The 20,999-nt window shown below is 42.5% G+C and overlaps 1 protein-coding gene across 2 annotated transcripts in view; it reads right to left on the bottom strand.

The window, feature by feature from the left end:
• Positions 1–20,999, bottom strand: part of LDHD (lactate dehydrogenase D) — a 735,651-nt gene that overhangs the window by 271,866 nt on the left and 442,786 nt on the right. For both annotated transcript variants that reach the window (XR_015302444.1, XM_086945224.1), the window contains exons 6-7: positions 19,976–20,175; positions 14,828–14,956 (exon numbers count right to left, since the gene is read on the bottom strand). Coding sequence is in view for 1 of the 2 variants with exons in the window: in XM_086945224.1 (XP_086801350.1) it covers positions 14,828–14,956; positions 19,976–20,175 (329 nt within the window). In the remaining variant the exon portion in view is untranslated. The remainder of the gene's footprint in view (positions 1–14,827; positions 14,957–19,975; positions 20,176–20,999) is intronic.

Below are 20,999 nucleotides of genomic sequence, written 5' to 3'. Positions count from 1 at the left end.
AGATGGTGCTGCCCCATGTATAGAAAAGAGATGGAAGTATGCATGCCCTTTTGGAGGAAAACAAGACCAAAGTGCAATAGGACAACTAGATCTGGGATAGAGAAGCCGGGTGCTGCACTCAGAGTTTCGTCCGGCACTAAGTTGACACCAATGCCCTGCACATGAATCTATGAGAGGCAGTACACCAGGGCTCGGGGGCTTCACCTCAGGCTCACCCCTAACGGGACAGTGCTTGAGATTCCTCAGAGACAGTGCTTCTTGTGCTGAAGACACACATAGTTTTAGAATACCAAGACTGCCAACAAGCAGGAGAATCCTGTAACAAAGCAATTAATAACTAAGATAGAGCTGAGGGAAGGGCAAATCCTAGCTGGGACCTCCACAAAGCAGGGTGGCTAAGCTTTAGTCCACATCACAGAGAGCCATACAAGGGTCCATAGCCAAGTGGGTGCTAGAACAAGTAAGGGAGTAACTACAAGCGGAAGAGTCCGGGTTGGAACTGAAGTACAGAAACTGTAAATTGAATATGGATTCTGTGTTTTTGACTTTGATAGGGAAAGCCCCACCTCCATTGTTGCAATCAGCCCTGTGTTCGCCAAGCCAAACTCCAAAGGGCGGAGAAATTCAGAGGCATCTTGGGGAGGGACCTGGGAGTTACTCTCTAGTTTGTAACTAGTCTGTTGAGAGTTCTTCTCTCCCATTGGCTTAGAGCCTGCCTCCTGCCGCCCTGTTCTAATCCTGTTGGATAACCAATTTTCAGCCACAATTGCAAGTTTCTTTAGATCCCTCTCTGTCAGATCTGATAGGTATGCCTACATGGGGTAGTGTGCTGCTCCTTAAGTTCTTAAGTCTCTCTGTTACCATTAACTGATTACGGGAATAAAAAAATTGCCCTCCATCCCACTTACCATTTCATTCTGATCATGCAATATTCCACAATTCCAAGTTTCAAATAGTATCTGCTTGCTTGCCATCTTTTAACGTTTGCAGGTACTGAGATAGCTTTAACCCAATCTTGGGATCAGAGCCTCTTTCCTCCAGTCATAACTCATTTGGTCAGCCACAGGCATTCTTCTGATGACTGCCTTACAACCAGTAGGCCAGAAACTCAGAAGAGTGGCTGGCTTAGACATATAATTCAAAACATAAACATTACAATCAATTCCAAAACTCATAAACCATTCGAAAATGTCTTCTCCTTCCACATACATGTGACAAATGCTTAAGCCCCTTTGGAACCTTAACAGGAACTCCTGAAATGTTGGATATGGAATGGTTCCTCTAGATGCAGCTGTCTCAGCAGCCATCCTGCCCTTCTCTTTCTCTATAGCTATCTTCTCTCTCGCCAATTATTTCTCCTTTTCTTGCCATTCCTTCTCCCTTTCTCACTCCTCTCACTTGCTCTCTCTCTCTTCTTAGGTCCATTCGTTCGGTCTCTTCTTCTCTCTTTCATCTTATTCCTGGCATGCTAACAACTTGAGCTTCTCCTCTCAAACTAACTGGACTTCTCCTCTTTCTCAGCTTTAGCCTTCTGGAGAGCCAATTGCAAGTTCAGTGTCACAGCTAGAGGGAATAACTCTTGGAGTTGGTGACAATGGAATCCTAGAACTCTGTGGCAGTGACTGGCTTGGGGACATACTGGAAAGCAAATTTGGAGGATACACAGAGGGTGTGTCCGGAGAAAACCTGTACAAAAGGACTATGGGAACCTGGCTCTACAGCACTCCCTCCCCTGTGTCCATCACAGTTTCTTCCGTCTCCTCCAGGTTCTCCTACTGGTTTCTAATGTTACTGACAAGGACTTATCTTTGCTCCTTGGATCCCTGCACTCTCTATTTGAATACCGATCCCTCAACTGATCGAGGGACACGGTGGCAAAGCCTACTTCCACTAACCTTGTATGTGCCATTTTGCTGTCTAGGCTGTAAAGTTTAAAGTTGTAACTTATTACTCTGTAGGATCTCACACCAGCTGCTTACCTCAACGTGGCTGGGTTAATGGTAGAGGAGGTAGAGTCCCTTCCAATGGGAGGATAGGTGTCTCTATTACAGAGTTTTGTATAGTTAAGATGTACAGCGGTCAGCAATGAGGCATGAAACTTTGTTTTGCTGCCGGGTCATCACAGGCAGATCACACACGCTGGCGGATGCCGGAGACATTACGTCCGGGTTAATGTCAGAAGAGTGGGAGTCCCCTGCAGGGAATAGATAAGGACTTCAGGTGAATAAACTAATTAGGATGGTCCAGAGGAAGTCAGGTAGGTACTAAGGATCAATTTAGATTGGCCAACGGGTATTTAAAGGCGGAAATATTGCGTCGCCTTTGAATGCTTTTTGGAATGAGGAGAACCATTGGGGTCCAACTATAAAGTTCTAACGAGGTAGGAATGGCACACCAAATGTGAGAAAGGATACCGAGACACTTTGGACTATGCATGTCCTGTGGAGGTAAATGGGTTAATCTCCTCGATTCTTTCTTTCTCCGTGTAGATTTTAATCTAGAGAGGACTCGCTACATTGGACGGCCTCTGTTCTTATGTTGACGGTGTCCACGTCTTTTAACCGTGAGCCAAAGTATGAATAATAGGAGGTAAGGGAAGCTTCCAATGTGTAGTTAATGTGAATAGTCTTCCCTTCAATCTTACATGATCGTGAGTCAATGCACGACTTCGGGTCTATATCATACTTATACTTTTCTTTCAGACTCAACTCAAACGAAAGAGAAGAGGCCATTGAGAGGCCTGGCCCCCTAAATTAATTAACCTTTGTGCGACACTCAAGCCTATTTAGGCAGAGGTCGCATGCCGGCATTCTAAGTGTAGAGAAGATATGTGAGTTGTATTGGCTTTACTCGAATGGTTCTAAGAACCTGTTGCTGTATGCGTGTAGGCTATAATATATGTCTCCTTTTTAGTTCCAGTTATTGCTACCCACAAGACGGAGAGTCTTGTTTTAATGGTGTTAACCAGATCAAGTGCGACATGAAACAATATAAAACAATAAGCAATGATATTGTGAAATAACGCAACGAATATATCCTGATAAAACAATTTGTCTTTATGAATATAGAATTAGCCGGGTAGAGAATGAGGCATTTAAAGCAGCGAATGAACGAGCGTATGGTTGTCTGGGTTTTCTCTCTCTCTCCTCTGTTTTTCTCTATCTATATCCAGCCCACAGAGCATATTTTTGAAGATCAAATTATGTAAATGAAACTTTTCTATTCAATGTAATAGCTTGAGGTTCTAGTTACATTGCCTTTAATATAGATTGCTTTGAATACTGTGTTACATACATTTCTTGTATATCTTATTGGTGTATGTGTCTGTTTTATACAGATATATCTGTTTTATATACAGGATCCATTTTTGGTGCAACTACACAGTGCAACATAGAAAGCTTTTATTGTTTGTCTTGAAACGCGTCGACGCATCCTTTACATGATTTGTAAAAGTGACCGGATCTGTTGATACAAGAATATGTTTAAGTGTACCAGGTCTTAGTGACAAACTTGTCCGTACGAATGTGTACAATTGAATGACAAAGTATAGTGTCTATTGCATTGTTCTCTGTTTACATTTATATATGCGTTTTCCTTACTAGGTAAGGGAATTTAGAGTGTATAAAAGGCTATTTTGATCTACTTTTGAATTGGAAACACCAATATTTTTGCTATAGGATTTTACTTCTTTTTAACTGTAACTACAAACAATTTTTTTAAAATAAAATCTACTGTAATAATCTTGTAATTATCTATGCTTCTGATTTCGTTGTTCATTGAGTGGGCCTCTTGCACTCATTTCTATTCTAGTCTGTTTTCGAGTGGTGAAATGTAAGTTGATTTCTGCCTCTAATTAAGCGTATAGGAACCAAGGGAAAACTTGTTTTTACTTGCTACTAGTACCCTATTCCATTAGTGTGGTAAAAGGGGTCCCTGTCATTTACTATTACTACAATGACATTGCACACAGGCCAAGTCCACCCCTTACAGCTCTTCACTCTGTGGTAGCGCTGCTGAGAAATCACTTTAAAAAGCAATAGTATGCACAACAATAGGTAGAAACTTTCAGTTTCTGGAACAAAACCACTGGACCTCGGGCAAGGGTACCCCCAATGCTCACCTTCCCCTCCTCCTCTTCTACAGGTTAGGGCAAGTCTGGTGTAGGTATTAAGCACGGGTGCAATGGCCTCCTCCTAGGCAAAGTGTGCACACAGTCTCTCATTCACAGTCTGATTAGACGCCCTTTGGGTCTCCACCTAGGAGGGCCATGAGATTCCCGCTTCAAATTCCATTCAGGGACTCTTTCAGCAAGAGCCACAGGATTAGCAGCAAACATGTTCAGCGTTGAAGTCTACCTGGCACACTGGGGGGGCAAGTGCCATGAGCTAACCGCTACAAAGTCTGTTCAAGGACACTTCGAGCAAGTGCCACTGGCTTGGTAAGATTTTTGTTCTTTTTTCTCAAAACCATTAAGTCAACCCTGGTCGTTTGAGACTTCTCAGTTAGTGAATGAATTAGTTTGGTAGATAATACCCTTTGCTGTGTACTGAGTGCGGATCTGGGAGAAGATTATCACCCTGGCAGCCCAAGGAATCAATAGGCGTATCTGGTCTTCTCTCATGGAAATTCGTTGTGATTTTATTTGTTGTCAATTTGACCGGTCCCCTTAGCTTATTGGCATTTCCTGCGCTTAACTTCCAATTCAGCACACCGCAATACTCAATGATTATACAATCCATATCATATCGTATGTGTTTCTCCAAACCCCACCCAAACTCAAACCTAGCAATCACATCGGACAACACTGCATAAAATCAATGAATGGCACCTCCTTCAGCAATACATCTGACTATTCCAACACGCCTCTCATACCACAAGAAGCAGGCTGAATAGCTTGTGCGCTTTTATGCACACCTGTATTTTCTTGTATTAGCACATTACAGCCATACCTTTTGGTTTTGCCAATTTCTTTTTTTTTCATTTAAGATGGCAACTGTTAAAGGCAGCTTTATTTATCTATTTATCCAAACTAACGGCTGAATGAAGTTACACCAAATTAGGCATGCCCACAGTGCTTGCCTCCATTTGGCAACTCTTCTTTGTCTGGTGTATTTTCCTGCAGCCAATTTTAGATGTGAGCATAAAATGGAGAAGCCATAGCCCATGTGCTTGTTTTAACTATTTCAGTTAATATTCATGAATTTTGCACTGTTTCTTTTCAGAAATACCAATCCACAGCACACAAGGGCTACCAAGTTGCAATGTTCGCGAAGAACCAACTGTCTGGGGGATTTAAGCCATTCATATTGTGGGGTTGGTCCACCACCTTAGGCTTATTTCGCACCAACCTTCATGTTTGGCTGGAGACTGTTTCAGAATAGAAGGGGGCCTTAATCCCAAACCTCCTGCCTTGCAGGATGAGTCACAAATATAGCTTGGACATGCGATAGGTGGGGTTGCTATAAACAACCATTCTGGTCTTGCTGAGCAGCCGAGCATGTTGTGTTGACCCAAATGTGAGGCATTTGTCTTCCCTCTGTGAGTTTTCTAAGAGCTGCAATGATTTATTTCCCTCACACACTGCCTTAGAGATAGAGGGGTCTTGGTTCACTTCCCACACCTTGTCCAAGTTTGAGTGGGGTGGGTGTTTTGTGCCTCTCCCCACCTTGCGAAAGGGTAAGAAGTATCTTCTCTTACCCATTACTCTTCCTACCTCAATCATGAGCAGGGATGGTTTGAATATATGAATTACCAACAAATATGCCACGGCAGCTGATGTCTGTTGCGGTGGGAATGTGTTTTGACTTCCAGTATTGCCCAAAACTGGAAGGATTATATATGACACACTGCCTTACCAGCCTTGCATAAACTCGTGGATATTCTGTTAAAATCAGAAAATGGCAGGAAACTCATAAAAATTGTTGTAGTATGTTAGCTTTTTAAAAATCTCTTCTTTTTTTCCATCCTTTAAGAGGGAACTGACAGCTTACTCAGCAACGTTCACAACTGAAACAGTGCACTGGGACAGATGTCAGCTGCATGGCACTTTTTTCATTTTTTTAAGGTACAATATCTTGTCGTCCATGCAGAGTAAGTAAATAACCTCCTTCCTAAGCCTTTAGGCAAGTAGAAGTGCACAAAATAACCTTGTCACCCTTGGGCACATTAGGGGTCAAACACTCTCTCAATGCCACTGGGAAAGGTAGAGGCTATCAAATACCCACCATACCTGTGCAAACTGAGGGGAGAAAGGTCCACCCCACGTTTTGTTAAAAACTAGCACTGCGTAAGTTACAGAGTAAGTCAGGAGGCAAAAAACAACTGGCCCAGTTGGCCAATGTGAGATTGCTCCCAACAATCCTCTGTGTACTTGGTCCAGGGGGCGCTGACACAACACTGGCCTCCTTACTCCAGTCACATAATGATCTGACGGAGCAGAAAAAGCCACCAAGACTGATATTATGGGATGTCCTTTATAAGGCTTCTAAAAATAAAGATTCCAAATCAGTTTGGAGCATTGTAGTTAATTTCAGGCTTCAATGAAATATTATTGAATATTTCACAATTATTACTGATACTACGTTGATCCATTTTGTCTCATCTGCGTCCTTTCAGATCATATCAAATCCCTATACCTTTACTATGGTGGGCAGGTCACGAGCCTGCTGTGGATCTAGTAGGCCTCACTACACACACAGCTTTGTATGACTGTCTGCCCAATTCAGAGTTAACCGTCCACAGGCTGTTTCTTTATGATGAAAGTGCACACACTGACATGGATAAGTCATGGTGGCCTGCTTGGCATTTTTGTTTTTTGTTTTTCGGAAACAAACAGACAAAGCGGGTTGGTTACCGAAAAAAAAGCAAGGCAATGGCCCTGAATCACAGGAGTTTTCTCTCAGCACGTTCTGGACACTTTTTATTTTCCCTGCATGCGAGGCGTGATGGACCCAAGCTGGAAAAATCTGCATCACATGGACTGCCCTAAACAGGATGGATCTCCTACTGCACTAAAGACACAGCCCTAGTGTTTGGTAGACTAAGGCCAATGATGGTGTGCTGGTGGAGACGGCAGAGGCTCCACAAGCTCACAGAAGAACTTTCCCCACATCTACATATCCATAGAACAGATCTACAGTGATGGATCTAAGGGACAGTTTATATGTAATTAATCAGTAGTACCTAACCAGTTAATACATATTGTATTAACTGATAAGGCTTTACCCACCTCTGGTGTTTTAAAGCATTAAACAAAGGAACTGCAACTTGTTAGATTTATTAACAGGTCAAAGAAATCAAATAATTTTTAGGGTAGGGCGTTCCAATTGTGTACTTTCGTTTATTCTCCCAAAGGTTATCCCAATACTGCATACATTTGAAGTGGTTACTTACGTGTCAGCAAACCCAAAAATGAGTAAAAGATTTGTACATTCTAAAGTCTTTGCCTCCCTGTAGAAGAAGACTGGTCACATTAGTATCTGTGTCTTTTTGTCAAAGGCCAAGTTGGAAACCAGAGACTTGGAAAGAGGAAACCTACCTAAACAGCAACAATTAGCTAGTCCTCAGGTTTGGTACATGTACAAATTAGCCCCTTCCTGTACCAAAAAGGCGCTTTGGTCCGATAGACAAGCTGTAATAAAATAAGCTCTGAATGTTTTTTGTGTAGGACAGTTCAAAAGACTACTGCAAATAATCATTTCAGTTAAGGGGAGTTTAAATGAAGCTACATGTTAGCATATAGATCATTCTTGCTGTTTGGTATCCCACTAGTATATGCTTATTTGCAATGCTACTTCATTGTTTGGTTTACAATTGTTCTAGATCTGATAAAACAATGGGCCTAATAGAAAAAATTAGTAAATCTACACTGGTAAAGCTAATACTAGAAAAGGGTGCAGGTTTACTACTTTTTATAACTGACAAACATTGGCAAATGTACACCAAAAAGCTATGGCAGTTGCCTGTTTCCGGGATACTACTGATAATGTGATGTAACATTTTTACGAGTTGCTGTTTTCACAGTGCATGATTGTTCGAAATTAAGCCTTGGGAGAGGCGGCCCCTCTTACTAATTGCGCAATTAATATTATTATTTGTTTTCGACTCATAAAATGTTTTCAACCCCTATACGTTCATGAGGTTTTGGGTTGTTCCAGTTCCATCCCACCATGGAAGTAGATTATACTCTAGCTCTCTACTAAAGAACATTTCTGACCATTTCCAAGGTGGGAAAGTTCAGGGAGCAGTTTGGGAATGTCCACAAATTCACAAATTGATTGGCAATCACGGACTCTCAAGTCAAACCATGCGGTAATCTGCCTAGCTCTTTTGTGGGGTATTGAAGTGGTAATTGTAGTGTATAGCCCTACGCTTCAGTAGTGTGCAGGGCTATATGCCTGATGTATGCATTGCAAGACCGGTTGCTAGCTCGCTGCAATGCCAGTGCATTGATGTTGAAGTACTTGGTGCAGTTCTAGGTACAAAGCTATGTAGTAGAGCTTTTCGTACAGGTACGATTACCATTGCATAGTCAGGTAAAAGAATCACAACTGTCACAATCTGTAGAGTCGGAAAAAGATGACAGTCCAGGGGATTCTAATAGTATATCTGCTGAGAGACCCCATGTAGCACCATCAAATATCTGGCTTTTAACCAACAGCACTTTCTAAAAAATGTTGTTTTAGCGATTATGTTATAAGTAAAGGCCTACAAATGGAAACAGGAGAATTGCTGTTGGACGAAAAGCGAAACATAGATGGAGCCATAACATGACATGGTCATATGCATGGCCAATCTAATTGTGTAGGAAGGAGACTTCTTCTATTGACTCCAGGCTTGTTGACATGGTTCACTTTTGTGTATATCTCCATCCTATAAGATCCAGTATTCTATCTCCTTATTGGACAAATAAAGTTTTACGTTAATACAAAACAAAACATCTCTCCTAGGTTAGCAAACGCTGGCATGTGAACGCGCCAGCAGGGATTGAACAGGTAGCACTACTAGCATTATCAGGCCATACTAATGGCAAAGTGTGTGCTGTACAATTGTCCTTAACAAACTATATTAGACAAAGGTGCATTTTTATGGAAGTTGTTGCTTTGGGTCAGAAAACTTGGTTAACTCACTGGGCCAATGTTACTATCACATTATGCCACTGGGTATTTGTATGGCGCATTTGTCATTCATCTAGCAGGGCTTTTCCACTACTGGAGTCCTACTCAGATCATAGACAGTTTCGGTAGGTGGTTTGGAGGGTGAGTGTTACCTTTAATTAGATGGTATATGTATGGATATGTAGGATTGGTCTTGCGGTTTTTCAGCATACACCAATGTAAATGTCAAGCGTGCAGTGGTTTGTCTCTGCCTGGTGTTTGACAGTGGGGAATCAAGTTTTGTGGCCCTCTATTGAATCTACTTCAGCTCTTGTTGACCTAATGCTAGTGCATTTCTGAGCAACCTCTTGCAGTTGGCAAGTGTTGGATTATTTTAATGTAATATCTGGTGTAGCTATATTGTGGTGCTTCCTCTACATCAGAGTTCTTCAAACTGTGGGGCGCGCCCCCCCAGGGGGGCGCGACACCGTCTCAGGGGGGGCGCGGACTCCACCATAAAATCTTACATTCCTTTGTCTTTCACTGTCGTATGTCTTCACCCATTTTAAATGGGGATCTATGATTGGAGAATTTTGGGACACGTAGGAGCGTCATCACTGACGTTCTACCAATGAGGGGGATAGAAGCAGAGATGTCCGGAAGTGCTGCGAAATTTGCGTGCATAGAGATCCTGCACTGCAGTCTAGTCCGTGCTGCCTTTCCTTCCTTGTTTACAGACGCCTCATTGTGAAGGAGTGTGTGGAAATCTACATCAACAGTTAGGAGGGCCATTTAGTGCTGCCCAGTTTTCGAAGTCCGTGTCCGGGTCGGTGCGGGGGGGGGGGGGAGAGGAGGGAGTGGGGAGGCGTTGGTTCGGCGGTATCAGAGGATTGGAGGGGGAAGGGAGGGGAATCGATGTGGCACGACGTGCCCATGCTTTTTTGACATTGCAAGAGCTAACGGGGTTAATTGGTGAATTGTTACAGCTGAAATGCTGTTACTTTTCCCTCGCGTGGCACAGACTACCGATACATACACCCCACAGCTTCACATAAAACCACTTGTGCATCGGAACTGATGATGAGGTGACGAAGTGCTACGGAGGTGTTTGCCAATGGAAGTCTGGGTGGGATGTTTCACCATTAATCATATTTACGTTACGGGTGGGAACTCACTCCTCACACACCTGACACCGGGGCTACTGCATGCCACACACTCCCGGCCGCCATGGTAACAGCAAACAAGAAACAGCTCACAGAAGCAGGCCTGCGCACCCTAACACGGCGAGGTATATGAGGTTCCCGGAGAGCATGAATTATTCACCCGACCTGTCCAGGTCATGCAGCCTTGGAGCGGTGTGTACAGCAATCAATTACCTCACCAGGGGCCGACAAAGGCATCTCCAGTACCGGCGCTGCTCGAAGAGCAGGGCAAACACACCTGCTTCAGTTTTTCAGCTTGTGTTGTGTGGGATAGGTTAAATAAGATTTGCACAAGGTCAGGCATGGCACAGATTGATTCTGCTTTATTTTTGCAGTGCTAACATATTAACTGGATGAAATATATGTCTCCTAGTTTTCAAAATATAGAGATGGGAACTCTTTGACTGAGGCAAGTCAGTATGCTCTATGTGTGGGGTGCAAATAGTAGAATCATTGCTTTCTCAGATTGCGCAATATTTAATAATTCTTTCTCTACGATTTCTTTGATGGGAACTATGGTACTCCTAAATGACAAAGTGCTAAAACTGAAAGCGAAGAGACTGCTGTTCCATGACATTCGGTTTCAGAGCAGGGGAGACTCCCTTGCCTCCCACTGCAGCCGAAATTACTTTGTTCATTGCTTTCAGTTTCAGCAGAAGAGTTTGCCTCCCACCTCAGCTGAAGCATTTCAGCTCTAGGATTTTAACCCCGTCCTGGGAGGGTTAGCTCTTCCCAGAAAGCAGAAAGTTTCTGTTAAAATTACACAGGCAGGCAGAAGGGCTAAAAGGGCTTCAAATTGCCCCCAAAAATGCCAGCCATGTGTTGTTTAAACAGCCTGCAAAGACCTGGTCTTGACACTAAATGCGGGTTATAAATAAAGAAGTATGTATTTATTTGTAATGTGACTTTTCTGTCTTTGTTCAATTTAATTATCAGTCATGGATCATTCAGGCAGCCCTAGAACACAATTAAAGAGCTTTCCATTGATTTTTGCTGTTGGAAGTATGTACAGATAAGTGCTGAAAATACAGCTTTAGTGACTGCTTATTTTTGTACCACCTGGAACATCAAAATAATGAGCTGACAACCCTAATCATAAAACTAGAGGTTTATTGCAAGATCAGCACATTTTTTATTTCCTCCACCCTCGATCCCCGGTTAATGCCATAATAGCAATAGTTTAACTTGTATCTGAAACTCTGTGCCACTGTGAATAACATGGTGAGTTACTTCAAGTGTCTGGGAATGCACCCTGCATTCAGACAACTCGCTCCTCATTCTCGCCCTTCACTTTCACGCTCATCCTGCATTTACTGCCATCACAATGCCCTCACACTGATCTCCATGCACTCAAACCATTCACCCGCTCACTCTGTAGTCACAGTGATCACTCTGCACTTACAATGCACTTGCATTGTTCACCCTGTACCTCAGCCTGGAGTCTCACGGGAACACTACTCAGCCTTCGCTCATGTGACACTTCACTCTCTCACCTGTCCCCCCTCACTGCTCAATCTGCAATCTCACTCAAATAAGCCTGTCATTTAACTACACCCACTCACAAACCTGCAGTTTACTAAACACTCTTATTGTGTTGAATATCATTTGCAGGATATGGCCTGGGATGTACGGGTGGCGGTTGATTATGTAGCGTACCAGATTCCAGACATCTCTGTCAGGTGGTGGTGGGTGGGAGGGGGGCGGGGGGGGGGGTTGGGCGGGGGGGCCCGACATCGAAAAAAAATCAGCTGGGGGGGCTCAACCTACAAAAGTTTGAAGACCTCTGCTCTACATGTTTTAATCTGAAACTAAAGGTTTTGATGATTAGTTAGAACCTAGAGTTGAAATGCCCTTATCTTTAGGTGGAATTATGGTATCACCAGGCATTCAGATTTCGAATAATCATGGAAATTGCTAAGATAAGTCACGTTCTTTGTCCCCAATTCCCATATTTCCCTGTCTATAGTCTTTGTTTCCAATAGTGTGACTTCCAAGGGTTTAGGTTAAACCCTGTAACCCAATTAGGGTGTTTTACATTTTGGGTCTTGTGATTGCTCAGTCAGGAAGTCTGAAGGTCCTGTATTAACATGTAGCTCTGTGCTCTACTTGTTGTCATCAGCATTTTAAGCATTTAAGGATGTGTCCGTAAGTTGAATGATTTGCTTGTGTGAAATGAGCGAATGAGGAAAGTGGGTTAGAGGTGAAGAGGTCAGTTGCTATGTTATCAGTTAAAGTTGGGACTGTTTGAGAAGTAGGGTTGCAGTGAGGAGGGTTTAGGATAGTTGCCCACTTTTAATACCAGTTTTGGGTGACATGGTAGTGTATTTTGCTATGAAGTGGGTTGTATGTTCAAATGAGTTAATGTATGGGGGAATGTTGTAATAGTCAGGTCACAGTGCATTGCTAAAAGAGGTGCCTTTGATTGATTCTCTGCAGTGTTTTGTGAGATGACTACTAGGTGTGAGTGTGGGTGTAGTGTTTTATAAAGGGGTTTGCATATGGATGATGTGGATTGTATGATCATAGAGTACTGTGGTATGATGAATTGGACGTTAAGCACAGGAGATAGCAAAAATCTAAGAGGACCTATCAAAATGACAAAAAATAAAAAAAGTACTGATTTCTTTGAGAGAAGGCCAGATAAGGCTGTTGAATCCTTAGGATGCCAGGGGCTGGTCTCCTCACAGGTCCATCCTCAGTACGCAGCAAAGGTAATTATCCGCTGAACTAACCAATTCACCAACTGTGATGACTCAAAGGACCCAAGAGGACTAAATGGCTTTGAAAAAAAGAACAAAGTCTTTCCAACCCCATGGCACTTGCCTGAAGTGTTCCTGAACAGACTCTGAAGAGGTTAGCCTGTGGTACTTGCCCCCCAGTGTTACCAGGCAGATTTCACCACCAAACCTTTCTGATGCTAATCCTGTGGCACTTGCCCGAAGTGCGCCCATAAGGACTTTGGTATTGGTAGCTCATGGCAATCCGAGGTGTAGACCCGAAGTGCATCTAATCGGACTGCAACACTGCTGCTGAACCTATAAAAAGCCATTTGACGGGGCCCAAGTAGACTGTCTTCAACCCTGAGACCTGCCAGTAGAGCCAATGACTCACCAGCCAGCATGCGTGGAAGAAGGACACTGCAGTGATCTGTGATCTCCTAAGTCTGCACCCTACGTTTTTATTCCCCAAGCTTGCAGTGGCTCATGCCACCAGTATCACAAGTTTAGGGAGCAACAAAAGCTTGGTGGAATAAAAAAAAAAAGGACAGAGAATGGAAGGCACAGAAATAAACATGTCTCACAAGACCCACTAGTATCAGCATGTGGCAGCACATTAAACCATACCTCTTGGTGTTGCTTAACTCACTGTCAATATGTTTATCTACATTTTTCTATTTCTGTCTATAGGTTAGCATGAAGTGGTCAGAGCAATCCAATCTGGGAGAGTTTCTTCTTTTTTATAATCAAGGTTGAGTCAAGCAAGCCACCATATTCTAGTAGGTTGTTCTCCGATTGGAAAGATTTGAGTTGGGATGTGTGGGTGTCTTTGCCTTTCACAAACCGCACCTTGCTATAATTAGGATGAGTATGCTCGGATACGGGTCCTGTGCTTCCTGTGCCAGTGGAACCGAGCTACACCCTCCTGAAGAGCCCCAGCCAGGGCAAAACCAGGCTTGGGATGCTTCTGTTCCCGTTCAGGCGGGTCCTGACAGTTCAGGCTCATCTGCTCCTAGTCAAGCAGAGTCAATACTGATTTTCCTATGGCTGGGTCCAAAATGAGGTGGCATGGAGTGTAAAAATAATGATGAACTGCAATGCGCCCCAAAGTAATTATCAGTGTCTGGACTGATTCAAGCATTGCACCCATCACTCACCTTTTTGTATACTATAATATAAACTAATGGCTGAAGGACGCTTACCAAAAGCCCGTCTCTGTGTATGTTTTTGGTGTTTATTACATGAGCTATGGGAAACAGCTAAAGCAGTTTGACCCCGACCAGAGCACCTGTTTTGAGGTCCTCATGTCATTTCACCCTATCTGAGCAATTTTCCCCAAATGTAACTTGATCAAAGCCAGACTTTTGACCTGTGTTTCTTCCAAAGTTTGGTGCGTGTTGGTCAACGGGGCACCACTAGAGTTGTGTCCCAAAATTAGCTATAGTTGTGTATGCATTTCCATAGTTCCCAGATTACACATGGTAATGTTCATTACTTTTTCTCTTTTCTCTTCATTGTTTCATTTTGTATTAGTGAGGAATTCTGCCTCCTGTAAGACTTCTGAAACTGTGGACTTCTGTTTTCTTAAGACTTTCAATTTACAGCATGGCCTTCCCTCCACAAAATAAGTGTTATTGATCGATCTTAAAATTAGGCACGAGTCACCCATGGAATTAAGACTGGCCTTCCTATTCCATATTATGACCCAAGGACTTGGGACGCATCTGTTGTTCCCAGCTATCAGCAGAATTAAGTTGGAAGAGCTCACTTCACATCCCATAGATCAAAAAGATTCAATTTCTTGCCACCATACCTGTCTGATTTAGATGCTCTTCCAGACTCTTATCTGTGCCGTGGAACTCCAGGAACAGCGTTGGCATTACTGCATAACTCAAGTTGCTGAACTTGTTGCAGGCATGCATCATGACATCATCCAAAAATTCTGGCAAATGAAGAAAAAAATTGCAATTTAGGCATACTAGCAAATCATCTGCATCCCTGAACATGGCCACAAGAAACATCAATTATATCTGAGACCTACTTGAAAGAAATTAATGCTCAAGTAAAAAGCATCTTTCATTACCTCTGGAAAGACATGAATCAAGCAAATATTAAAACCCCATTGAGATGGCTTGCATCTAGGCCAAAACATGGAACAATCTGCAAGACCTGCGGCGGAATAAGAGGTGCTGCCAAGATTGGGGCAAAAACAAAAGTTGATGGACAGAATGCAGAACAAGGTCTTACATTCACCCCAGTACAGAGATCTGGACCTAAATCCATTGTTTTTTTGCACTCCACACTACCCCAGTTCAGACATGGCCATATGCAAATCAGCCCTGACCCTGTGCCTCATGCCTGTTTTCTGTACTCCTTAGACTGCCTCATTCAGTTGCTAAGGCTTCTGTGTGACGTAGTCTCCCTCATTTGAGGTTAATAAATAAAGATGTTACTTTTCTATTTCAGCTTCTGTGCCAATTTCTTCTTTGTTGTTTTAAAAGGACCAAGTATCAGTAGGACTCCTGAGAAGGTTTCTATTTTCTACAGAACCTGCATGTTGATGTAGCTATCAGAAATGTATTTTCTACCTACAGACAGGAAGTTTTTGTTCTGCAGTAGCTAGGGAAATCAAAAAATGCAATAGATGTATAAAGGGCCACAAGAGTGTAGGAATTGGTGGGGGATGAAACAGTACCTCGCGAAGAGTGGTGTTCCATCTTGATACAGGTCAGGATTTGTAATGAGGATTACATTAAACTTGAACAATCCAATAAGGTCAAAGCTGAATAAACCACTGCAAAGACTAAGGGAATGCAAGTACTATGCATTGTCCACCCATAAGGGTACCCCGTGCATGCACCGCATATGACGGTAGCAGCTGGCAAATGTAACTGCACAAATGTAACAGACCTTCACATCAATAAGGTTAGCTTCTCCTGTGCACTACTCCCTACGGCACCTTCTTAGTACCTTTCTTTTGGACACACAAAGGACAACTTTCCAGTTTAAAAAAATCTTTAGGACTAGCCAAGCACCCCCATTAGGAAAGAAACACAAAGCCTTTTCGGAATAAAACCATCTTGTAATATTCCAAATCCAGTACTAGATGGCAGGAGAGTGCGCTCATCATCCAGCAAACATAGTGCTAATCCATTGATCTTTTCACATCACACTCCGTGGCCACTCACTCAAGCCACCTGATGTTGGCAGATGGTGTGAGCTTTAAAAAGATTCACCATGTGTGAGAGGTAGGTCAGAGAGCGGTTGGTCAGAATCCTAAAGTAAAAAGTAAAGGTAACTACCATCCAGTCAGCAACTGCTTGGGTCCCGCTTAGAAAAGCAAAAAGGAATGTTATGGCAAGATCTGTAGCATCTGATAGAGCCGAAAAAATGTGCTTAAATAAACATAGTAATAGAGCTGAACATTGACTAGTTATCAGTGGTGTGGCAAGGGAGAGGGGGTCGGGGCGCGGTCCTCCCCAGGTGACACAAATGTTGGGGGCGGAGTCTGGCACCGGCCACTCTTACTCGCAGCTGTCGCAGGGTGGCGGCCGCAGGAACTACAAGCATCCCCCCGCTCTTAGATTTACCATGTGCGGCCTAAGGTCTAGCTATGCAACTGCCAGTTATTAACGAGAAATCACTTTGCAGAACTGACAGAAGAAAAAGTGCCTCTTAAAAGACGTGTAAAAATGAAATTGTAGCTTGTTTATTTGCACTAGGGATTCATTTCTATCATAATGTCATTGCAAGACAAGACTAGGCCTCATCCTTTTGCTATTTGTCCTAATTTCTTTCTTAAATTAATAAATGCTATTCAAAAATAAATTCTAAAGGATGTACAAATGTACATGTTTGATGGCTCCCACCTGACTAGCTAGAACTTGTCATCAATGTAGAATGTGCCGACTTTATTAACATGTATTTCTTCTTTTTCTAAGCTACATGCTCACATGATATTTAGTTTTATCCTCTGCACAATAAAATGCTGACTAGTGACTAGTATATTAAAACAATTAATGCTTTTGTGAAAACGTGAATCTTATGACTTAATCAGGATGCTGTAGAGAAGTTCATTGCTATGCAGTGGAATACTGAATAGCTGGTAGGTTAGGCTTGCTAAAGTTGTCATGAGAACTCAAATTGACTATAACACTAATATAAATGTTTAGCAACTGACTGATACTTTAAGGTTGTGCTTTGTCGACATTGTGAGTTTGCCGTGGGAATGAAGGAAGAAGTTGCAGACTGTTGGACGATTGCCTCTCATTGGCTCAAGATGATCTAACACCGGAATGGATTGATACATGTTTTAGAGTTCTATATTAGTGCGTGATTCCTAGTTAGAGCAGAACGCTTCTTAAATTGCCACTCTTGAGACTCCAGACTACTCTCCTGATTTACTTACTTTAAGGTATTGCTGTCAGCACTTGTTACTTTCCAATTTGGCAGTGTCTTTCCTTAATAGGTCTTTCTCATAGTTATACGGGTGCAGCTATTGCTGCACCTGTTGAGTTCGCATAGGTTGACTCAGCTGAGTCATCCTGAACTGCTCTTTAAGGGGAGTTCGACTTTTTGAATGCTCCACTGATCTCGCACTTTCATGGAGCTCTTTATGAGTTCTTTCTAAATCGGATCCTAATTTAGTATAGAATATGGAACAGATTCCTTTATGGACAACACTTGTTATTTTCTGCATTTATTCTGACTCTAACTATGATGTTCTTGATATTTCTGTAAACAGATTTATCTGAATTACTAATGAAAAAAAAAGACAAAACCAAAACTACTAAACTCTAATGAGAATAAAGGTTTTCAAAACTTAATTTAATCTCTCATCATTGACTGAACTAAATTAACTGTAATGATGATAAATATTGAGATGTGTTTGATTTATGCTCCATTCTAAAATGGTGGCAAAGATCTATTCGCCTAGAGAAGAACCAAAGGCATGGAGTTGGAGTCACACTTGTAAGTTACGGCTTGAACTGATAACATTTAAATCGATTTGCACATCAGCATCTCAGTCCTTGATTTTGCTAGCCGACTGGGTGTTAAACCTGCTAAAGCCCTGATCGATCAAGGTTTATCAATTTTAATGTATCTCTCTAGAGAGAGATATTTGGGAATATAAAGATTCCAGGGACTTGAATACGGCAGAGAATACCTTTCTTAGACATCTCCCCTCTGCCCCACAATCTACTGCATCATATATGATCCATGACGAGCTGGATGTGTGGTATATCTCGGACATCTTAGCTCTACGTCCCCTGTTGAGGTGGATTGGGATCTGGGTAAACCCTGAATTAGAATTAAATAGGATAATCATTAGGGATCGCGTGTCCCTGGAAAAGGCTAACTCTATCCCGTGGATAAATTATATTCAATCCATAGTGGAAAGTTGGGACAGTCAGAGCGATTTAGATCAACAGTAGGAATTAGAAAGGAGGATTTGGCTTGGATCAACCAACACTTGCTTTCCGTTGCTCAAGCAGAGAGAGAAGTGTGTGAGCTTAGCAAACCCTCAGTAGGCATCCATATCTTATTAAGACACATCACGCAACAGAGCCTTATTTAACTGTGTTCATGAATCCCTAACATCGATTTCTAGCTCACACCCAGGGGTGGAATAAAATTAGTTATATGGGTCCTTGCAGTTGTGACTGCTTTTCAGAGCGAGATATTATTCACTTTATCATGTTTTTCGACCACTATAGCATGTTAAGTCAATGATTCATGTTGTCGTTGCTAACAGAGAAACCATTTTCATAAGTAAGGACAGCTTTTTTATATTTGCAGATGTTGCCTAATATCCAAGTTTGTTTTAATGTAGCTAGTTCGTTAATGACAGTAAGAAGTAGAAGGAGACAATTGAATTGTCCTAGGGTGTGGAGGCATATTAATACTTGTTGTTGTTATTTTAACACATTTTAAAGAGATGATCAGCTTTCATTGTCATCATGTCTTATGTCTTATGAAATCAAGCTTTTTAATAAATGTGTCTGTAACTTTCATGGTTTTAATTAACCAAATAAAGTATATCTGACTGACTGACTGACTGACTGCCTTGCCATTTCCTCTCCATGCAGGGCAATGGATGCCTGCTTAGTGGTATGCGTGGAACCTCTAAGGTATTGCTGGCCAGTAATCTATCCAGGGAAAAGCCAAAGGTCTGCCAAGGTTTGATGCCAACTCTGCCAAAGATAAGGCACCCTGCAGGCAAAATGAGCACAATAACAGGCTACAATGACTAGAAGGATATCAGACCTTGAGTGACAGGCAAGCATGGTACCTCTATCATAATCAGAGCATCTATAGAGGCCAGGTTATGACGGCACTCACAATGTACCCCTTCTTCCAGTGTCTACAATGGGTGGTACACATTCTACCTCCTGACACAGGCATTGGCAGGATTTCTGCCAGACGTTCTTACAAGTTCCAAAAAATCAATCCTCAAAGGAAGAGACCGCTACTGTAGTGGAGGGACACCGGCAGCCTTTACAAAGATCTCTAAATTCAGCAAATGTTCTACTGGCAATGTGACTGAAGGCCAAGATCCAACTTACGGATGGAAGGAAATTTTGACACCTAAACTCTAAATCCGCCTGGCGGTCAGGAACTGATCATTGGACCATGCGGTGTAGGTAGAAGAAAGGAGCAACATCAGTGATGAATGCGAGAGTCTAAGTGCTAAAATAAGTAAAGCCTAAAAGATGAATAAAGAAAAGAAAATGTTTAACAGTTTGGATTATAAATAGTAAATACTTCATCTGACTTCTAAAAATTCCTTTAATGTCCTTTGCCTTCATGAATCCTCATAGGCTAGATTGATGGTTACCAAATATTTGGCACTGAGGCAGTTTTGGCCAACGTATGTTCATTCTTGAGTGAACCCACTCTGCGCAGAGACTATTTGTATAATACCTTCTTGTGACAGTTCCTCACCCAGGAGGCTGCTTACCAATACGAGCGATGGGGACGCCGCACTGCAGGATCTGCACGGTGCTGTCAACCGCCGCCTGGACACTTGGGAATGCGCAAACAGCAGACACGATGGCCTCTGGAATCCCGTAAAGACGTAACGTTGTCTTGGTGATGATGCCCAGTGTCCCCTCAGAGCCCACAAACAGACCGGTCAAGTTATAGCCAGCAGCTGACTTCCTGTGGGAAAAAGAGTAAGAAAGGTTTACGATGATGTATATAGGGTGCAGACAGACTTGACGCTGTAGGTGGGGAGATTATGAACTCTATTGGGCACATCATTTGAGACTTCAACAACCTCAGAAATGGCAGTGTGTATTTATGAGGTGTGGTATGTCAAACCATTGACTTTTCTCTATGTCCGACATCCACGTAAAGCCATGTTGGGACTCCAAAGGTTATCTTGTGCATTGGATTCCTTCTTGCACTCGCACACCAGATCAGGCACACTGCACCAGATCAGAGTTCTATGGATGGCTGCTCTATATATCAATATAGAATAAAAAAACACCTGTCATGAGAATGGACTCGCAGCTCTACCTGTTTGAGGCTCCTCACTTCTGATACCCCTGTGAGTGTCCAGGCTTGAGACTCTGTGCATTATGTGCAATGCTCTAACTCTCTAGTCTGACACTTGAGATCAGATGACCTTTTTCCAGATCTCATGCAATGATCTTTAGTTTTATATGTTGAGCTGCTGAAGCACACTTAAGTCTGTTTTTGCATATTATAGGACGTCAATGGAAATGGTGTAATTGCTTATAATTCCTCTATTCATAGCGGAAATGTTGGGTTTCAAAGGTCAATAGATATGGCTTTTGTGTACAGGATGCAAATGTTTGTGTGCACATATTTAGCACGATTCTGCCTCTGCCCAGTTAATTCTGAATTGGGTACGTTGTGCCCAAGTGGCATGGATGTAGAAATAGCTCTAAGTGCATATAGAAAGGTTTTTTTTCTGGGCTACAGGTTCAAAAGCAAACCCTTCAGTAACATGCAGGCTG

The sequence above is a fragment of the Lissotriton vulgaris genome, chromosome 12 (assembly GCF_964263255.1).
Source record: "Lissotriton vulgaris chromosome 12, aLisVul1.2, whole genome shotgun sequence".
Classification (NCBI taxonomy): domain Eukaryota; kingdom Metazoa; phylum Chordata; class Amphibia; order Caudata; family Salamandridae; genus Lissotriton; species Lissotriton vulgaris.
Note: the sequence above shows the minus strand (reverse complement) of the source record. Positions and strands in the feature narration are given on the sequence as shown.